The sequence below is a fragment of the Macrobrachium rosenbergii genome, chromosome 3 (assembly GCF_040412425.1).
Source record: "Macrobrachium rosenbergii isolate ZJJX-2024 chromosome 3, ASM4041242v1, whole genome shotgun sequence".
NCBI lineage: Eukaryota > Metazoa > Arthropoda > Malacostraca > Decapoda > Palaemonidae > Macrobrachium > Macrobrachium rosenbergii.
The window spans coordinates 8,990,003-9,010,893 of NC_089743.1; the positions used below are offsets into that span (position 1 = coordinate 8,990,003).

At 40.8% G+C, this 20,891-nt stretch overlaps 1 protein-coding gene across 8 annotated transcripts in view; it reads left to right on the forward strand.

The window, feature by feature from the left end:
• Window positions 1-20,891, forward strand: part of Arp2 (Actin-related protein 2) — a 201,603-nt gene that overhangs the window by 87,348 nt on the left and 93,364 nt on the right. For 4 of the 8 annotated variants that reach the window (XM_067127182.1, XM_067127192.1, XM_067127218.1 and 1 more), the window contains exon 3: window positions 9,004-9,027. The exons of the other annotated variants lie outside the window; for them this stretch is intronic. In XM_067127182.1, the coding sequence (XP_066983283.1) occupies window positions 9,004-9,027 (24 nt within the window). The remainder of the gene's footprint in view (window positions 1-9,003; window positions 9,028-20,891) is intronic. 8 annotated transcript variants of the gene reach the window in all.

Below are 20,891 nucleotides of genomic sequence, written 5' to 3' on the forward strand. Positions count from 1 at the left end.
TATTGGCACTGATAAGGGGAAATCAGCGATTTTCAGCGCCAAAAATTGCCGATTTTCATCGCTAGACAAACGCTGTAAAACTGGAACGCCAATAACCAAGCCGGCTGGTAACCTAGAAGTGCCTGTACCTCCAAATCCAGGGGGGCAAGAGGCCATCTCTTGGAATTTGGGCGTAGTTTTGAACTGGCTCTCCAGACCCCGCTTCAAGCCTCTTCATTCTGCTTCATTACGAGATGTTACCAAGAAGACCCTCTTTCTTATGATGTTAGCGACCACCAAAAGGGTCAGTGAAGTGCATGCTTTTGACAAGAGAGTGGGATTTTCCCAAGGTGATGCCATATGTTCCTTCACCCTGGGCTTTTTAGCAGAGAATGAAGACCCAACCAAGCCCTGGCCTCATTCCTTCACTATTAAAAGCCTGATGGAAATACTAGGCCCAGATGAGGAGGAGAAAGTTCTGTGCCCAGTGAGAGCACTGAGGTACCACTTGCACAGAATGGAAAAGATTCGAGGTCCTACGAGTTATATGTGGTGCTTGGTTAGGAATCCGTCTCATGCCCTATCAAAGAATGGCTTGTCTTTCTTCTTGAAAGATCTGATCTCTGGGGCCCATTTTCAGGTTGGAGAAGAGGCTTTAACATCTGTCAAAGCTAAAGCTCACGAGATCAGACCTGTATCCACGTCTTTAGCCTTCAAGCACAACCTGTTTCTGTCATCAATTCTTCAAGCAACTTACTGGAAGTGCAAGTCTATCTTTGCAACCCATTATCTTCATGCTGTGAAAACTACTTTTGAAAATTGTAGTACTTTAGGGCTGTTATCCATGGTTGGCAAGGTGTTGGGGGAGGAAGCGTAGGAAGCCTTTCTTCCTTCCTTTTCTCTTCGCCTTGAACTTGGGTGTTGAATTGTAAGGGGAGCCTGGGGGCACTGTGTACCTGAAGACCCACCAGTCTTAGTTTTAATGGGTGGGTGTGTTTTTATATTTTGTGGTATAGGTGATGTTTGTGTTCATTGATTTTGGTCATTTGGTTGGTCAGTATGTGCCTAGGGCAGGGGCAACTGGCCTCTTGTATACTTTAAGTCACCAGGTTCCTCCCTTGCTGCAAAGTACCCACTGATGTAGAGGTGTGTCTGGCCAACTTGCCACACTGTATATGGTTAGGATGAGCACTGACCAGAGGCAGTATCTACCTGCACCAGCTGTCTTACCAGGGAAGGAACGACAAGCATTGTACCAATGCTAATATTGCTGTCTTCTAACTCATTATCATCCATAATGTTTTGGGGTAGTAAATCCATACAATAAACCCCCCGTAGTCCTTTTGTAAGAAACTATGGGACAGTGTAGAAACAGTGCTTTCATATAAATAACTTATCAAGTAATTACATAGCTATAGTTTCCACTTGCTTGGCAGCTTAAAATTTAAAAATTGCGGTAGCCCTTTGATAGTTTAGCGTAGGTGACAAGCCCCACCCACCAATGGGAGCGCTGGAAACGACTTAGCAGAAAACCTCATTCAGTTTCTGCCACCTCTCGAGTAACATCAAGGGTTTGCTGCAGCTTTTGTTAACTGATTTTCGGTTGTATGGCTGGATTTCGGTGAAGTATTTTCGCTCTTTTGAGTAGCCCTCAAGCTTTAATAGCATTCAGGATAATTTTTTTCATTCTTTGGTGGTTATTATTATATCTGATTCAAGTACACCTAATTTTGCTATTATAGTGAAAGTTGCAAACCAGATTAGTCAATCTTCATATGATTCTCATACAACTTGCAGTAAATGTAGGAGGCAGAAATATAGTAGGGAGAAAACTTGTGCTAAATGTAATGATTAGTAAGAGCAGAAGGTACTTGAATCTAACGAGACAAGTTAGAGAGGGATAGAAAGGGAAGCAGCCTCTAGAACCGAGAAACAAGCTTCCCGTAACCTAGAATTCTACCCTACCCTAGGTTAAAAGATAGCTCTGCTGCTCCTTCTTCCCCCCTTCCTGCCTTTTTCTCCTGCTACTAGCCCTCCTACTTTTAATCCACCTACTCCCGTGCCAGGCGCTCTTGCTTCTGACCCTTGTCCTTGCCAGTCTCAAGTCTAGGTTTAACAAGAATTTAACCTAGTAGTGATACAGTGAAGTGGAGGAGGTGGCTACTCATCCCGTCGGTTCTCCTAGACTAAGGTCACTGTCATACTCCCCTAAACCTGGGAGAAGACATACCAAAAGTCCAGTGGAGGCCAAGGGGGTTGGCCCACAGGTTGTTGCCCAGGTATCAGGAGACAGCCACTGGGAAGGCATCTTGACAGGAGAAAGTGCTGTGCTAGTGGAGGAGGTGGCTGCTTGTCCCGCCAATTCTCCTAGACGAAGGTCCCTGTCATACTCGCTTAAACCTGGGAGGAGTCATACCGGAGGTCCAAGGGGGTTTGCCCACAGGTACTCACCCCCTCAGTTGAGCCTGTTGATCGATCGATCCCAGTCTTTGACAGACAGCCATTGGAAAGGCGTCTCTGTGGATGTGCGTCAGTTGTCATCCGCCTCTCAAGACTCCAGCCCGGACTTGGAAACGCCGCAAGCACTTTCTAGATTCGTCTCGTACACTGAAGAGGCAAGCAGGCAATGCTGGCCTCTCTTTTCCACTGCCCAGTTAGCGGTTTATGGAGCCAGGCGCAGTCTTCAACCTTCCTGCAATGCATGGGACAGCTGGATTTTTTCTCTCCTCAGCGTACTTCTGTTTGGTGCCAGTATTAGGCTCTAAGCACCTAACAATCCCTCTCAGGCGCCCGTGGTCTTCATTCAAGCACCCATCTTTTTATGAGCACTCGACCCCAGCTCGTGAGCTTCTGCTGCCAGTTTCTGAGCGCCCGGCACCAGCTCCTGAGTGCTCTGCACCCGCTTCCGAGCACCTGGCACCAGCTCCTGAGTGCTCTGCACCCGCTTCCGAGCACCTGGCACCAGCTCCCAAGTGCTCGGTGCCAGCTCCCAAGAGCTCGGTTCCAGTTGCCAAGCACCCAGCGCTCAGTGCCAGCTCCCCAGTGCCCAGCACCAGCTCCCCAGTGCCCGGCACCAACTCTTCAGTGTCAGTCTTCTGCTCGTAGTGCCAAGTGCCCATTTCCAACTGCAGGTCTCCTAGCCTGTGCAGCTCTCCTTCAGTGTTTGTGGTGCTTTCCTCGTCTTCTAGGAAGACACTCAAGGAGATTGAAGTTTTGAGGGAGGTTTCTTTCCTACGCCTCCAGGGAGACTCCTTCTCCCCGATGCTCGGCATTTTTGTCAGCTAAAATTATTTTTTAATCAGCAGAACTTGACCTCCTTGTCAAGACACTTTTGAGTTGTTTGAAACTTTGTTTCTTGGATAGATGGTGAGGTGCTACCCAAGAAGATTGAAGATTTCAATGATTTGTGGACTTGGACTTGCTAGGAGTCCTTTCTCATGCAGACAAACCTTCAGTGATAGCTCTGTTAAACTTGCGGTTCTTTTCTCTTTGGGGGTTTTGAAGGAAAGAGATTTTTGGTGCTCCCGTTCCACTGAAGGAATCACTCAGACCCAGAAGTCGACTTAGGATCTTCTGGCACAGTCGTCCAAACGCCCCAAGGATTAGTCCTAAGGTGGCTCTCTCCTCTCCAGCAACATCCCTTTTGTAGGAGTAAGCCCAAGTCCAGTGTAGGACCCTCTCCAATGTTCACTTCTCGACAGGGAAATTTCCAGGACGTAATCTTGGGAAGAACAGAACCTTCTCATCAACGTCAGAGAGCTGAAAGCCATTCACATAGGGCTTCAGTGCTTCTCGACCCTAGTTCACAACAAGACTGTGGCAGTCCATTCAGACAATACCACAGCCCTAACATACATATGAAAGTGAGGCGTTCTCATTCTTTTCTCTCTGCCAGACAGCACGAGACCTTCTACTGTAGACAGATCAAATTGAGTGAGTTTAGTGACTCGATTTATTCAGGTCAAACTAAATATTCTGACGGACAAGCTGAGCCGTCGAATGGTAGGTCCTTCCCACCAAGTGGAGCTTGGATCCCCTGGTCTATTGGAATCTGCGATACTATGGCGCAGACCAACACTGGACCTGTTTGCCACCTCTAGGAACCATCGCCTACCACATTTTTGTTCTCAGGTCCTGGACCCTCTAGCATGGGCAATAGATGCCATGCAGCAAGATTGGTCCCACTTGGAACAAGAACCATTGAGAGGAGCTCAAGTCCTTGCCCAAGAAATGAGGAAGAAGTCCTCCATGCACAAGTGGGAGCTAATCTTCACGAGTTTTGAGAGAAGTTGAGTATCAGAGGGACAGAACAGTGGATTGTCAAGGTTCCTTTGGTCCCTCCCCCCATCATTTTGAAGGCCTACTCAAGAGGCTCTGGAGAACATTTGTCCCTTTTGGAGGAGGTCTCCTCTCTCCTTCGGAAGAGAATCGTAGAAGTAGTTGAGGACATCAACTCAGAGGGCTGCTTCTACCATCTGTTTGTGGTCCCCAAATCATCTGGGTTTGGAGACCAGTCCTCAGCATAAGCGCCCTTGATCTCTTCATCTGGCAGACGAAGTTCAGAGGAGACGAGCAAGTTATTCTTTTCATCCATTCACCAGGTCGATTGGATGATAACCATGGATATGCGGGACGCATGCTTCCACTTTTCCTTCCATCTGGAGTCCAGGAAGTATCTAAGGTTCATCTACCAAGACACAATCATAAATAAGGAAGCAATTAAAGACCTTGGTGTGATGTTGAATAGGAATATGTTATGCAATGATCAAATACTATTGGCAAAATGCAAAGCAAAAATGGGAACATTGTTCCGGCACTTCAAAGCAAGAAAAGCCAAACACATGATTATGCTTTATAAAACGGATGTGCATAGTCCACTTGAATATTGCAATATGATATGGTACCCACACTACCAAAAGGATATTGCACAAATAGAGAGTGTACAAAGGTCCTTTACAGCTAGAATAGAAGTTAAGGACCTTGACTACTGGGAAAGACTACAATTCTTAAAATTATATAGTCTTGAAAGGAGAAGAGAACGCCACATGATAATACAGGCATGGAAACAGATAGGAGGAATTACTGAAAACATCATGGAGCTAAAACTATCAGAAAGAGCAAGCAAAGGTAGATTAATAGTGCCCAAAACTGTACCAGGAAAACTAAGGAAAGCACACAGGACATTAATCCACTACGCACCAGCATTGATAACGATAATGCAGCGTCTATTCAATGCGTTACCAGCTCATCTGAGGAACACATCAGGAGTGAGTGGAAATGTGTTTAAGAATAAGCTCGACAAATACCTAAGCTGCATCCCAGACCATCCAAGATTGGAAGATGCAAAATATACCGGAAGATGCATTAGCAATTCTCTGGTCGACATCAGAGGTGCCTCACACTGAGGGACCTGGGGCAACCCCGAACTGCAACTGTAAGGTCAGGTGCCCCACGTTAGCGTCTAAACACCTGTCTCCTCTCGGAGCGCCTGGTGCCACCCAAGCCCCTAGCGCCATCCAAGCCCCCAGTGCCATCCAAGCCCCGGCGCCAACTAAATCTCCAGTTTCTGGCTCTTTGCTGCAGCCCCTCTACAGCACTTCAAGTGTTTACTCGAGTCCTCGCTCCTCTAGCGAATTATTTCATTTAGTAGGTATTAACGTCAGTCTTTCTGGACGACTTGTTTCTTCAATCCCCTTCAAGGAAAAGTGCATGAAGGTCTTGTACATCCCCTCTCTTAGGAACTGGGAATTATCATCTACCGTCTGAAGTCCCAGCTGGCCCCGTCGCAAAAGTTCCTCTATTTCAGGATGAGTCTCAACTCTCTTGACTTTTCGTGTTTTTCCATCTGCCAAGAGAATCACCAGCTGCCTTCAGACGGTCCACAACTTTTTAGCCCCTTCCTCTTACTCAGCCCATCAGTGGGTGAGCCTGTTGGGGACTCTGTCGTCCATCAAGACGTTTGTCAAGTTAGGCAAACTTCTCATGAGAGTTTTGCAATTCTTCCTCTAGGCCAGCTGGGACAGGGAAATGCAGCTGGACACCTACACGTTTCCCTAAACCTGGTAATCAAGTTGGACCGGCATGGTGGCGGTCCGAACGTAGACTTTCGAAAGGAAAGCCCTTCATCCACTGAGCCCAGACTTAGACTAATATTTAGACTCCTTTGTTCTAGGTTGAGAAGTCCTCTTGGGCTATGCATTTCTGCCCCTCAACATGGTCAGGGAAGTCCTTGGGCTCATTGCAACGTTACGATGATTCTCATAGCCCTGTTTTAGCCCATGAAAGAATGGTTCCAGGACCTGCTATAGTGGTGGGTGGACTTTCTGAGACTCCTTCCCCTAAAAACCGTGTCTACTCAGACAACCTCACTTTAAGAGATACCAAAGGGTTGTCTGTTCTTGCTCTGACAGGCTATTTCTTATGAAGATATGCCAATAATTTATAAGGTGAAAATGGTTTTACTACCTTTATTATCAGTTTATTTCATAATGTGAATCTTTTCATGTATGCCGGTGGTTATTGCACCGAGGCCGAGGCTAGCCTACTGATAAAACATCACTGAGGGCACAAAAAAACAGTGCTTCACTTCAACGGACAGTCGGCTTTAATGGATGACCTTCTGCCCCCCCATTAGCCCGTTAAAGCGAGGTTTCACTGTGTGTATGTATTTATATATATACTGTATTTTATATAATATAGTTTTTCTGCCTTTGTGATCAAAGGATGTTGCTTTCTGTTGCTTTCATTTCTGCATTTCAATCTTTTGAGCTGGCAATTTCAATTCTTCCTCTCGGGGTTTACGTTGAAATTTGGACGTAATCCCGTAGGATTTAATGTTACTTTAGCTTGAGCCTTTGGATAAGGTATCTCTTAAGAGTTTTGAAGACACTTCTTTTAATCTTGGTATGCCATTCTGTTAGTGAGCTGCATGCCCTTTCTTGTATGTGGGCTTTGTTTTAGTGAAACCTCGCTCTTTTCTTTTATTGCTTATAGAAAAGATGTAGAAGTGAAACCCCTTCCCAGATTTGTGTCAGTGCCTTATTTAACTGCTATGAAAGACAATGACCAAGTGTCTTGTTAAGTCCAGTTAGAATCTCAAGTGTTTCTTTGGACAGACTTAAGCCCTTAAGAGGAAGTGTTAAGACTTTTTACTGTGTTGTAGGAGCCCAAGTACTCCTATGTCCAAGAATGCTGGATTAAGTCTGTGCAGTTGGAGGTAATCCCTGAGCTTTTACCGTTTTTGAAAGTACAGCCTCATGGCATCCATGCTGTAAGCATGCCTTTTTATTCCTTTAAAACCTTTCAGTAGAGAAGGTTGTGAGCCCAGCTTAATGAGGATGTAACATCGTTTTTGCCTCACATTGTTTATAAAATGTTCAAATTTCCTACAAGACATTTAAAGCCCTAAGTCCTATCGTTGCAGCAGGGATGCCTTTTCTTGAACCAATATGAGAGTAACCTCACTCTCTTATCGTTAGTTGTTAGGAAATCCTGATTTTGAATTTTGGGAGCATGAAGGTACACATTGGTGTAGTGGAGAACACCTTCATATCTGAAGACAGTTGTTGTCTATAGTTTTGGACAGTTGGTTATGGGCTTTTGGCTCAGGCACAGGAGTCACTAGTATTCTACAAGATAGTCTTTTTTTTTTCATGCAGAGAACCTCTGACAAGTCTTGCTACAAGGGCCTTACAGCCTGCTGTGGTTCCAACATCTGGTAACAGTACTTACCAGGAAGGATCACACAACAGGCAGGAATGTTTAGAAGCTTTTTGATCTCTTTAAAAAGCTTTTAGTTTGCTTGGCTAAACAGATGTTTCTCTGGCTACACTAACCCACTATCCTCATTCAATGTAGTGGTCCACTATCTTTAATGGTGGTAAGATCCATTCCAAATAGTGAAGATTATGATAAAATTATTTGGATACTTACCTGCTGTTAAAGTGAAAACCCACCCAGCCTCGTAGTGGCTGGTCTTCAAGAATTCTGACAAGAACGTAAACATTCCAGTGTCACCTGGTGGGAAACAGGTGATTACATGGAGTTCTAGTGGGTCAGTTAAGTGGGTTTTTTTTATATGTTTATTTTGAATGCTGATTGCACCTAACTGCAAAAATATAAGCTCACTTTAACAGTAGGCACGTATCCAAATAATTCATCTTATAAACATTTTCATTTTCATACAATCTCGCTACTCATAGAATGATTTCCCATCTCCTAGTCTTGCTGATCTGTTGTAGCCTCATATCCAAGCTAAATAAAAAGTGAGATGGGTGATTGAAAGGTCCTTAGGCACCAGGTGGTGCATGTACAGAGTTACTACCACTTTTGTTGTATGTTAAGACTGAAGAATGCAGTGTCTTGGACATAGAGAGACTGCAAATGTGTACTGTATATGGGTTGTAGGCTGTATGAAAACAAAAATTTCTTTAGAAATTTGAGAGTTGTCTCAAGCACTGGAATTAAGTTTGAACATTTTATAAGTTGATTTACCAATTTGTAATAGCATGGGAAAGGTATTATGTAAGTTGAGAGGAATATATTTCAGTATTGAAGGGTCTGATTACAAGTAAAATACTCTACACAAAAAATGGTTCAAATGCGGAAAGTTTTAAGATTCTTCCACTCTTTTCTGAGCATAAATTGTTTTGTGATAAATATCGAAAAAACTTTTCGTAATGCAGTAATAAAAATGATGATTATGGTGTCTTTTTTTATTTTAGTATGTGCTGAAAATTACTGAGTTTGACCTGACAGCCATGTCCTTGGTCCCTTTTAACTAAATTAGATTTCTGCAAAAATTATTAGATAGCTGTTAAAAAATGCTATGTGTATTTTTTAGCTATTCAAAAGTTTTAAGTATATTTTTTATTAGATAAGTACAGTAGGTTAAGTGATAAGGTACTTTTCTTAGATAGTTCTACTAAAGTTACTTTTCTTGAATTTTAGGATATTTCATTAATTTCTATTTTTCTTCAGTATTCATTCATTCTATGCCTTTTCTAAAAATAAGCATATTTTCAGCGAATGATGCGGGAGTTTGTAGGGGTAAGCATTGATTGAAAACGGGGCAAGGTTGTGTATCAGTCCCAAAGTATTACTGAATGACCCTGAGTGTAAACTACCTAATCCTAGTGCTGTTGAAGTAAACCTCTGCCTTGGATAACTGGATAAGGCCCTTTTTACTTATCTATTCCACAATCTGATTTGTGAATGTAACGTTGTAGCCCTTCAGATAGTGAAACTGAAATCAGAAGTTAGAAGTGTTGTACAATTTTATAGCTAAGAATTTTACTTTTGTTTCTAGTTAGAATGTATACTTTCTTTTTTCAAAAGTTGCTGATGTGTCTGGTTATCCAATGGCTGTTGGTTGGTACAGTAATTTGTAAGGAACCTTTTCAGTGCCTTGGTAGACTTTGTTTTTACATTGGGGTGTATTTCCTAAAAACTGACCAACCAGCATTTCCTCTGAATATCTTAAATACCACCAGAGTTCTACCCTTTTGTGTTTCAGTAAGAGCATTTGATGTATTGAATGGTTTTGATTGATGCTGTATTCCCTATATTCTTCATTAGTGTTATCAGATTTGAAGGAGAAACATATGCAGCTAATTCCTTATAAAACTGTTACTGTAAATTTAGTTTATAGTATAAGTATTGCTTAAACTGCAATGAATGTACGTTCCCATTATCTTGTAAGTTAAACATCAGTGCTATTTTTATTAAAAGTATTTGGCTGGAGTCCAGTTAACTATGATCCAGGCAGCTAATTCCTTAGTTAAAATAGCATGAATTACACTTTTAATCCCATAGCTCTATTCAGATTTCCTGCTTTATGTAATTAATGGGAACAGAGAAAAATTGCTTGTGATATAGACATCAGGGAATACTTTTTCTTCTGATTGTAGTAGAATTAGTCATGATTTTTAAAATTTAAAACACTGTTTAGGTGAGTGTTATTCATGTTGTTACAGTAAAAAATCTTTTGATTTAAGGTTGCTATGGTTCTTGTTTGTTGAATCATGATGACAAAGTTTTTGTACATTTAAAGTGTAAGTGCTATTTTCTTAGAAGTTTCTTTATTAAAGCTGATGGAAGACAGTTTTAAGTAAATGTTGACAAAGCAGCTTTATTTCAATCCCAGTATGGGGTGCAAGGGAATCCATCCTTCCAAAGTGTAACATTTGAATTATGATTACTTTGTCATCAAAGCAAGTTTTATGTTAGATTATCTTTTAAAAATTTAGTATATGTGGTCTAATTCATAAGAAGCTGAATTTTTTTACATTGAATACAGTGGGCTATATGTGAATTTATATGTTCTTTGTGTGTTGATCACAGATGAGGTCAGCTTTTATAAATTTTCAACGTTATTTAGATTTTAGCAACAGTTGAAATTATTTTTATAGTAACAAAAATGAAACCATATTAATGTATTCTTCAATTATTTGTAACTTCTGTAGTGGAATGACAACTTTTAATAAGTTAAAGTGATATTCTGGGTCTTAATTATAGTTTTGTTTTGGCACTACAGCTTGTAGATGTGTTTGAATAAGATAGATTTTGGCAATTGCAGATTTACTAGTGACCTTGACAGAGGGATATTACACGTATCAGTTTCCAGGAATTCCTCAAAATATGTTTTCCCCAGATAGAGTATGCATAATTGAACAGTGATGTTATGGCAAACATTTTGGATTTTCATATCAAGTTTGAAAGTGTTTCTCTCTCAAAGATGTATTTTAAGAGTGGTAAAATTGGATAGATCAAGACTAACCAGTTTGCTTTTGAGTTTTTACAATAAGTAATATCTGTTTTGGCCCTGTCCTTTTTATTATCATCTTTACTTTCAGTACACTTCCATTATTTTGAAATGGCTGTAAAGGCAAGTTCCATTTTGCACGATTGCCTTTTGGAAAGAAAGTGGAAAATAATGAAAGGAAGTTTTATCCTGTTTCCATGCATGACAAGGCCTCTCCTCATTTTTGGTTAAGAATGCTGAATTGGAATTTTATCTAATTTCCATGCATGACAGAGAAATTTGAAATTTGAATTTAGTGAGAGTAAATTTAGTTAGTTACTAACTAACTAAATTTCCTCTCACTAAATTCAAATTTTAAATTTCTTGTATTCTGAGTTACTATAGAGGCAAGAATCTCATAAAGAAAGGAGTTCACCAAACACTGTTTCATTTTCTATCAGTAACAAAGGGAAAAGTGAAGTCTGGTGCATAAACAAATTCCTTGTAGATTTCATACCAGTTCAAAACAATTTAGTCATGAAGAATTACTTAGAACCAAGATGTTAATTTGTGATTCAAGTGTTTAAAATGGTTACTTTATGCCTCATGTGGGCATTTCTAAAAAGCTCTTTCAGTATTTCTGGCCCCCAGCTGCATCCCCTTTTACTCTACTTTTCATTTATTCTTATTTCCTTTCTTCCTTTTCTGTCATACCCCTCTAGTTTTATTTTTATTGCCAACTCGCCTAAGGATAGATCATTTGTAAATAAACTAGTTGGCATAGATGGGATATTGAGTTATGGAGAAAATTTTAGGCATAGAGCCATAGCCTAATACTGCCTCTGATCTCAGAACTGACATCCCATAAGATATTAAGGGTTGGTGTGTGCATCTGCTTCATATCATGTTGATATTGGAACAAATTTACTTCATTGGGAGCTGACAACTGAGAAAGTTGTGTAATTTTGAAAGCATAAAGTTTTGTTTAGTATCTAAATTGTCTTCCAAAGCCAACAATAAATGTTTGTTAATACAACCCATTCGTCATAAAAAAGCCCTTTACTGTAGGGAGGACATCCAGACTTGCAAAACAAAATGTCCAGTTCAAGATAGAATCTGCTGGATTTGCTTGGGCAATTCCCCTCATCTCGTCAAGAAACTGTCATCTCTTGTTGACCTGTATGCTTTTGTCATCTTCAGTTTTGTGACACGCCTTCTACAGTTTCATTGTGCCTTATAGTGTTGTGTTTTTTCATGAGTCTTCCTCCATCTTTTGACTGACAGCTGTCATGGTGCTGTTCTTGATAATTTTGAGTAGCCTGCTGCCCAAGGTTTGTTTCCTTGCAGTCACTCCAGGGTTATAAACCTTTTTGCTGTGAACCTGTTTTTGTCCCTAGTGATGAGAGCAGCATCCTGTTAATCATATAACTGACTAATTTTCTCCTGTCTATAATTGTACTTTGATTCTTTGTTATTTTTATTACTGTTATAATATTACACTGTACTATATGTTGTTATATTATTTTATTATAGAAGAGTGATAAAATATATAAATATGTAGGTAATTATTCATATACCAAACTGATTTATTTAACTTTTATTTGTGATTCATTTCATTGTGATAACTCTCAAAGCTTGGACTAAAGTAACACCATTTTTATTATTCAGTATGAAGTTTGTATTACAAAATGTGAACCCTAGCATTTGGTGAAAAAAATTCATCTGGAAAAACCTAAAAAAAAAAAAAAATCAGAAATAGACTTGGCATTCTGTAGGAAATGAGAATTAGTATCCCTATTAATAAAAGTTTCAGAGCACTGATTTTTTATGAACTGAATCTTCAGTGGTCTTCTAGTCACAAATTTTATCACGTTTTCTTGTTTACTCACACCAACTCTGGTGCCTGACAAAAATGCTTCCTCCCCTGTCATTTCCTTGGATTCATGATCATCTCACATAAAACCCGAAGTAAAAAAATTGCCTATGGTAGGTTTTTCTATAGCTATGATATGATAAACATTACCATATTCACTGCTGTCACTACCATATTCACTGCTGTCACTATCAGAACTATCTGATTGTTTGGGTCTACTACATGTACTATCAATGTCATTTTTGAGTAAAAGCCTCTGTACTTCATCTTCAAGAGTAACCTCATTCCTTTATAGCATTTTAAAGGTTACTGAAGGTCTAGTCCATGTCCTGAGATTATCCTGTAAGTTGGAAATCAAATGTTGCCATTTGTCACTAGAATGTAGACAAAAGCTCCTTAAAATGATGAGGGAAATGCATTATGTATTACAAGCTGCCTAACTAGAACCAAAAGAACTATGACTGAGATCAGTCCCACATCATGGGCGAGACATTATGATGATTGAGGAGATCAGTCCCATGAAGCAAATGGGTTAAATCAACTATTCTGCTAAGTGTGTGTGTGTGTGTTTTTTTTTAATTCCAATTTTCATCATGCCTCAGCATACTTGCGCTGGTAGGTGAGGTAAGCCCTGAAATACTTTCATGTTTTTATTTTGGATCTTCATTTGTTATGGCAGTGAAGGATTCTTCGTGCCTGTTGTCAGACAGGACTTCCTTTTCTTACATGCCTGCACCTGTTACTGTTGGGCCTTCACGTGATTGCATAGACCTTCTCCAGTTAAAACAACTTTTTTCTCTCCTAACGACTGTTTGCTGTCTTGTTGTTCTCGTTAAGGGTGTGCTCATCATGCCTAGTAAAGATCGGCCAATTGACATCTTTGGGTGCTTCAGTGGTGTCTTGAGTTCATTCCTCCAGTCTGCCCTCCCACCTCTCGCCCCTTCCCCTTTGGTTGCTGCCCAGGCTGTTACTCTGCCAGGTTACTGGTCACTGAAGTGGACACTAGCTAGCATTTTTGTAGTGAAAGTTTGGCTTTTTGTTTTTAAACTGGCAAGAATGGATTCTCAACATAGCCAGTTTCTTGATGTCCGTATTGCCTAACTGTGCTGAGGATGTGGCCAAGGTACGTTCACTTTTTTCTCTCAGAATTGATTGTCAAGTACTTAGTGCCCACTACATGTTAAGTCTGCTGGACAATATTATGTAGAAGGTGGATGTTGCTTCTTATAATGTTTCCAAGCTGATGTCTTCAGTAGCCACAATATTGTTCAGTATGCTGATGATGAAAAACTTGTGGGTGTATAAAGTGTCCACTTATTAAAAATGAAGCTGCCCTTTGCCTCGGTCGTGACATGGTCCGGGTTAATGAATGGTGTAGTCAGTGGAGTACGAGGCTTAACCAGTAAAACGAAAACACTTGATTAGTAGATCTCATACTGATTTCCCACCCCATCCTCCCCTTCAAGTGGATGGGACTGCTGAATGAGTCTGAAGCTTTAACTATACTCGATGTAATTTTTTACTCACATCTTACTTTTGAGAAACATTTAATGAAAGCCTCAGCAAATGCTGCACAAAAGTTAGGTATTGTACATAAGGCCTCATATTTTTATAACGGTGATAAAATCAGTGCAACCTGTTTTAGGTTATTTGTCCTTTCTTGACTAGAATACTGTTCTCCGGTGTGGATGTCTTTGTCCATTCTCCCATGGTGCAGAGAACCTTCAATCAATCACTGTCGTGTGGTGCACTATAGGCTTACTAAAAACGGTGTTTGCAGCATCCCTTTAGTACCTAGCTGTACCCACTTTTCAAACCTTTTGCTCTACCTCCCTCCCCATTTCCTTTCCAACATCTTCCTGTCCAGCCTCTCAAAACTATTGTCTATTGGAGCAGCTGAGGCTTTTTTCCAGTTTTACCTTTAGATCCTTATGCGTCATCCCATTTATTTTCTGGATATCTTATATCTTGCTGTTCAATCACTAGTCCCTTCTTTTCACTGTCTTAGCATTTGACACGTAAAGGTGCTCTAGTGCTGAACTTAAAGCCTAAATTTCTTGAGACATTTGTACTTACATTCCTTTGTGCCTTGATGACTTGCAGAAGGGTGGGTATCTTAAGGATGCTTCAGTTGAGCCAGTGGGGTTTTTCAGTGACCTCTTCCTCACCCTAAAGTCTTTAGGAGGATGGAGACTGATTATCACCCCCGGTTGGTTGAATTTCCTTTTGTTTTGAAACCGGGAAGTCAGTTGGCAGATCTATTGCCAAAGTGATTCCTTGCTTCTGTGGACCTGAAAGATGGGTAATTTCATTACTCCATCCACCCACTCCAGGAAGTACCTACTCTTTGTTTGGCAGGGTTGCACATTCATATTTCTGGCTCTTGCTTTGATTTGTGCAGTCCATCAGGTTTTTACCTGAATTTTAGTAACCGAGGCCTCCTGGGTCCACTATCCAGGGTTGTGTCTTTGGGACGGTCTTATATGGTTGGTACTACTGTATCTTTTTCCAGGCTTGAACTGTAAGTGCACCTTCGGTGTCTTGTTTACCTTGGTCAGTCCCTGGGTTTCTAGGTCATTGGGAAGATGTCAAATGTGTTGGCCTTAATTTGGAAGGGCCACCTGGTATGTGTCAGTGGATACAATGACAAAATTGGCCTGTGTCTTGGAGGACAGGGTGGGTTGCATTCTCAGGACCATGGAGTAGTATGTACAACACCCTCACCCCTCTGCCAAGGTATGGTATGTGTTGACTGATCATCTAGAGTCCCTGGAGAAGTTGGTCTCTTAGCCACTTTTGCCTGCATTCTCTCCAACTTCAGCTGGCCTCCTTTCAGAAGGCTACCTTTATATCTGCAGCATTCAGGGCTGTGACCATGATTGCTGTCTTCTGCAACTTGTGTAGGTAAAGCAATCACCAGAACTTGCTTAAGGGAGTGCTTCATGCCCACCAGAGTGGAGTTCCTCATGTTCTCTGCTACATAAATGTTGGATTTTGGATTACCTTGAGGTCCTAAGGCTCAAGGACCTAGTCTAGGGAGGAAAGCTATCTACATCAACTTTATTGAGGGTTTGTCAACTTTGAATCTTCAGCTGAAAACCGTTATGGACAAAGTCAACAAACTATAAACTCAAGAGGGCTTCAAAGGGAAATCACCCTGCAGAGAGAGAGAGAGAGAGAGAGAGAGAGGAGTTATAGGAAAAGATGATAAATAATAAATATGAGGGAAGAGAAAATACTTTAAAACAGATACACCTGATATTCAGGAGACATCAGTACAGAGCAGGAATGAATTTGTTCCTCGCTTAAATATTTAAAGATTAGAAGATTCCATAACTGCACTAAGCAAACAGTTCCACATTTTAGTTGTAACCAAGATAAAACATCAGCAACGAGAGTAAAATTAAACCCGATGCTAGAAAACATCACACTATTTGCAGCAGCATCCTGCCCAGTGTTGCAAACAAAAACATCTAGGTCAGGTAAAGAAGAGTGCAGAGGATGTATGATGTTGTTGTACATTTTATGCAGTAAACATAATGAATTCACCTTATAACTATGCCACAAATCAACATTGAGTTGGCAAAATAAAATTTAATTGATGACATAACTCTATCCAGGAGTTTGAGAAGGTAGTCAGCACCCAAAGACCATGCTGGAGAACAAAACTCCAAATAGGGAAGAAAAATTTTTAAAACAGATATAATAACTTCACCCTGAAACATTCTATAACATTTCCACAAGAAACCAACTTTTTGAGGAACAGAGGAAGCTGTATTACATACATGCTTCACAAAAATCAATTTATGAAAAGTTACAGATAAAATCTGGAAAGTCACTAAAATGTAAAACTGTAACATTTAAATGTAAATCAGGATGCAAAGGCAAAAGTATTCTGGGTCAAGTAAATATCATGCTTTGAGTTTTAGAAGAGTTAAGCTTCCTCTCCAAAGTCTACTCCACTCATGAATATGTGCCAGATTTCTGTTCAAGGATTCTGCAATCACAGACTTAAGGCCTGGATAAGGAACAGTAGCTAGAAGAGTGGCATCATCGGTGTATGAAATAAGTTTGTTTTCCAGACCTTGCTACATGTCACTAGTAAAAATAATAAATAGCAAAGGTCCAAGAACACTACCTTGAGGAACACCTGAAATGACATTACTGAAGCTGTTATAGGGGCCAGCAACACAGACCCTTTAGGCTCTGCCTATTAAAAATTCATTTAGAGTATTAATTAAAGAGCCAATTCCCAATAATCTTAGCTTGTACATAAGTACGTCATGATTCATACAGTCAAAGGCTGTACTAAAATCTAGACTGACCATGCTTGCCTCTGTACCCTCATTAGAGCAGGCATCCAAGCATTTGGGACTGCTGTGTTGGGTCGTTGCTTAGGTGTCATGGCCAACAACACCCTCATTGCACACCTGAGGAACTGGAAGGGAAGGTGGTCCGAGTCACTCTGCCTGCTGGAGGTAAAGGTTTTTCTTGGTCTCTAACCTAGTCATATGTAGATCCATGTGGCAGTGTTATGAGGGACTCCCATGTCAGATCTGTTTGACACATCGGTGAGGTCAAGATTTTTGTTGTGCTCTCCTCAGCTTGACCCAGCAGCATATGCAGTTAACACCATTCTTCAGCTGTGGGATGGCCTGGATGTGCACCTTTTTTGCCAGTTGGTGTTTCAAGTCTTGTTAGTCTTCCAGATGACCCTGGTTGCTCTCTTTTGGCATTAGTAGGAGTAACATTTGGACCATCAGTATTTTGATTACACTTCCCAAGTCTCTTGCAACTTGAAGGTTTCTGCTGAAGGAACCTCATTTCTACAGGTTTCTTTAGCTACCCCAAGCCATGTATCTTCACGTGTGACAGTTAATCAAGCTTAGTATCAGAGAAAAGGGATTTTTGGAGGTTGCTGTGCTGGCTATCCCCACCCCATCATTCTCCCACTTACACCCTCAAGCCAAATGAGCAAAGTTCATGGTTTGGCATAATAAGTGGAGTTCTTATCCTTTTAAAGCCTCTTCCACTTAGCAGATTTCTTCCCTTGTTTATGGATTGGTAGAAAACATACGCTCTGCTGCCAAGGAGTATTGTACTGCCTTATCATCAGTCTTTATTTGTCATGGTAAAGCTGTTCCTGTAGTCCATATAGCACTTTCAGACTGTGATTGTCCTTGGTCTTTGCATGGCCTCACCACTCAGCCCCTTGAATCTTTGTTAGTAGCATCTTTCTTCATCTTGATGTTCAGTTCTATATTTTTTATTACCTTAACCTTATGTAAACATGTCTCTGAGCTCCATGCTCTTTCTGCGATTGTTTCCTGTTCCAACTGTTGGTCCTCTGACTCCTTCATAACCCTCAGATTTTGTAGCCAAGACTTGGTCTTCCAGCAGGGACATTTTCATTTTTGGTCCCTTTGTTAACCCTACCCTCCCATCTGTGTTCTGGGAGTTGTCTTTGTCTACTTGCCGTGTCTGGAGTCATTTCCATGTCACTGCAGATCATCTTTTCCTTCATACAGCTTTGTCCGGTCTCCAAGAGCTCACTGTACGGGCTTCAGCAGGTTATCACCTCTGCTTATTCAGCAGTTTGTAAAGGAAACCTTACATCCCTCAGGAACAAAGCCTTTGAAGTCCAGTCATTGTCTTCCTCTTTGGTCTTTTAGTGTACTTGAAGATCTCTTGTCATCTTTAGGACAGGAGTTTGGTATTGCTGGAGTACATTTGCTGAGTTTTATCCTTGTGATAACACTCACAAGACTTCGTACATATTCACAGGTAAAGAATTGGATCACTCATCATCAACCTTATAGTTTCATTTTCTGGTACATGGAGTTTACTTACCTGGAGCAACCATATCTTTGCCTCTAATGCTTGGTTAGTGTCTTTGGGTTTTTCCTTTCATTAACAGGTCCATTTTTTATGGAAACCCCTACTGGCTGGAGATTGTTCAATTGTGATTCTTTCATGAAGCTTTTCTTTGGACTTGAATGCTATCTGTCTATCCTGACTGTAAAACAAGTTTTTATTAAAACTTATTCATCAAAATGAGAAGTGGTATCTTCATGTTGAGATGGGGGAATTGACCAAACATAGATTGTGGCTTTTTGCTGAGATGCAGCTAAGGCTGTTCTGTGATAACTGGGTTTGTATTAAAAACTGGTTTTATCCTAAAAACAGTATTATAGTGTTATTTGCAAAGTTATTTAGGAAGACTGAGAGTCACACTTCTAATCTGACAGGGTTTACCCGTAGGTTTTATTTTTATCAACTCTAATTTACAGTAACCTGTATGTGTCGGAACAAGCATAGTTTCGTAATAAATTATTTTTTGCATATACAAACCAATTACTTAACTATACCCTGTCCTGTGTATCCATGCAATATATCCTATCTTATGTGTCTGTTCAGTCTCCATACTCTTTGGAAGAGTCCTTTTCATCTCTTTTTGAATGTTTATCCCATGGTGATGAAACTGATCATTCTCTGTCTCTGACATCATCTGCAATGTTATTCCCCAGATTTTTTTATTAGTGTATCTATCTTACTGTAATTACTATTATTTCTTTATATTAACCTATGATGGTATTTGTCAGTTATGAATTTGCATGTATTCTTCATGCAGTGTAATTTTTCTTGTTGCCAGACAGTTCTGTAAGTGCCTGCAGTCATTTTTCTCAGCAACTGTAACAGTTGTTCGTATGCAGAACAAACCCGGGTCTTAACACTAGGAGAAATCCAGTGCCAGCTGGAAATTGGTAAAAATAAAAACAAGAATTGTTTATGCAAGGAATTGGTGGCATCTGGCATCTGTCATGGAAATGAGGTGGGATGTGGCCAGCAACCCAATCTCAACCCCGTGACGTATCAGTTATCTTCTTACCGCTATTCAAAGAGGCCATTTCTTTCTTCTTCTTCTCCATAGCCAGTTTTTTTTTTTTTTTTTTTTTTTTTTTTTTTTTTTTTTTTTTTTTAGTATGTGTATGTGTTTTGGTGTTTGTGTTTTGGTTTTTATCATGCAGTCCCAAAACCCAGCTAAAAATGCTTGTAAGTTTCAGAGAAAATGTCCTGGTGTAGGCTCCTATCCTTGCTCATGTTATATGGCTTCCTTTGAGACTGACCCCATTCAGCTTGTAGTAGGTGCAGATCAAATGATTGTAGTGTGACTAACCTTTGCCCTGAGTGCCATTCTTGTCTCCTTCCTTTTCTTCCATTGATTCGTCTTTGGAAGTTTTGGGAGAAGGTTCTCTGAATTTGCCTCATGCTGACAAGTCTCTCTTGGGGGGATGTTTCCCCTCCCAGGAAGGTGGAGGCAGCACCATCCTTTTCCTCTGTTTCAGATTCAGGTGCGCAGATATCGGTTGTTTGGGCTTCGTTAGGCCTATCAGGGTTACCAGCCTTAGTTGGCCTGCTGTCCCATTTCATGTCTTCACGCATTCCTGTGTCGGCCGCCATGGTAGTTCCCCACCCTCCCAACCTTCTCTCTACTGGGTTTTGCATTCTCGACACTGTCAACTCTGCTGTCCGAGTGAAATACGGCCATTTTCTCAAGAAAAGACAGCGTGGCTCTCCTTCGTCGTCTTCTGCTTCTTTGTCATCTGCCCTCCTGTCTGTTCCTGCATCAGGTGTTGGAGGATTAAGGACTTTGTTGCAGCTCCTCTTCCGAAGAAACACAAGACTATCTCCTCTTCTTCGTCTGTACCATGGCCGTGTTTCTCCTTCGCACATATGTGTTCCTTCTTCTCTGTGTCCTTTTCAAGTTAGGAGGAAGGGCAACAAGGCTCCAATCATGAAAACCTAAGTGGTAGAACCTCCTAGAAGTCCTGTCAGGCCTACATCTCCTAGACGTCTTCGTTCCAGATCATGATCGCCCTGAAGAAATGACAAATTTGAATTCATTTGTATTTTTCGTAGCTAACAAACCTGCAGTGTTAACATTTACTGCCCACCTCTTAGCCGCCCCGCTTTCAGTTAACATTGAGCTGGGAGAAAACTGATACATCACGGGGCTGAGATTGGGTTGCTGGCCGCTTCCCATCTCCTCTCCATGACAGATGCCAGATGCTACCAATTCCTTGCATAAACAGTATTTGTTTTTGTTTTTACCAGTGTCCAGCTGGCACCAGATTTACCCTAATGTTAAGACTGCAGGTTTGTAAGCTATGAAAAATACAAATTAATTTAAATTTGTCATGTTTTTCCTTTGAGCCATCTTTCTTTTCATAGTTTTGTTTGTTTTCTTGTAATAGGTATTTTCTCCTGTTGCTTGAGATACAACTACAAATATACCCC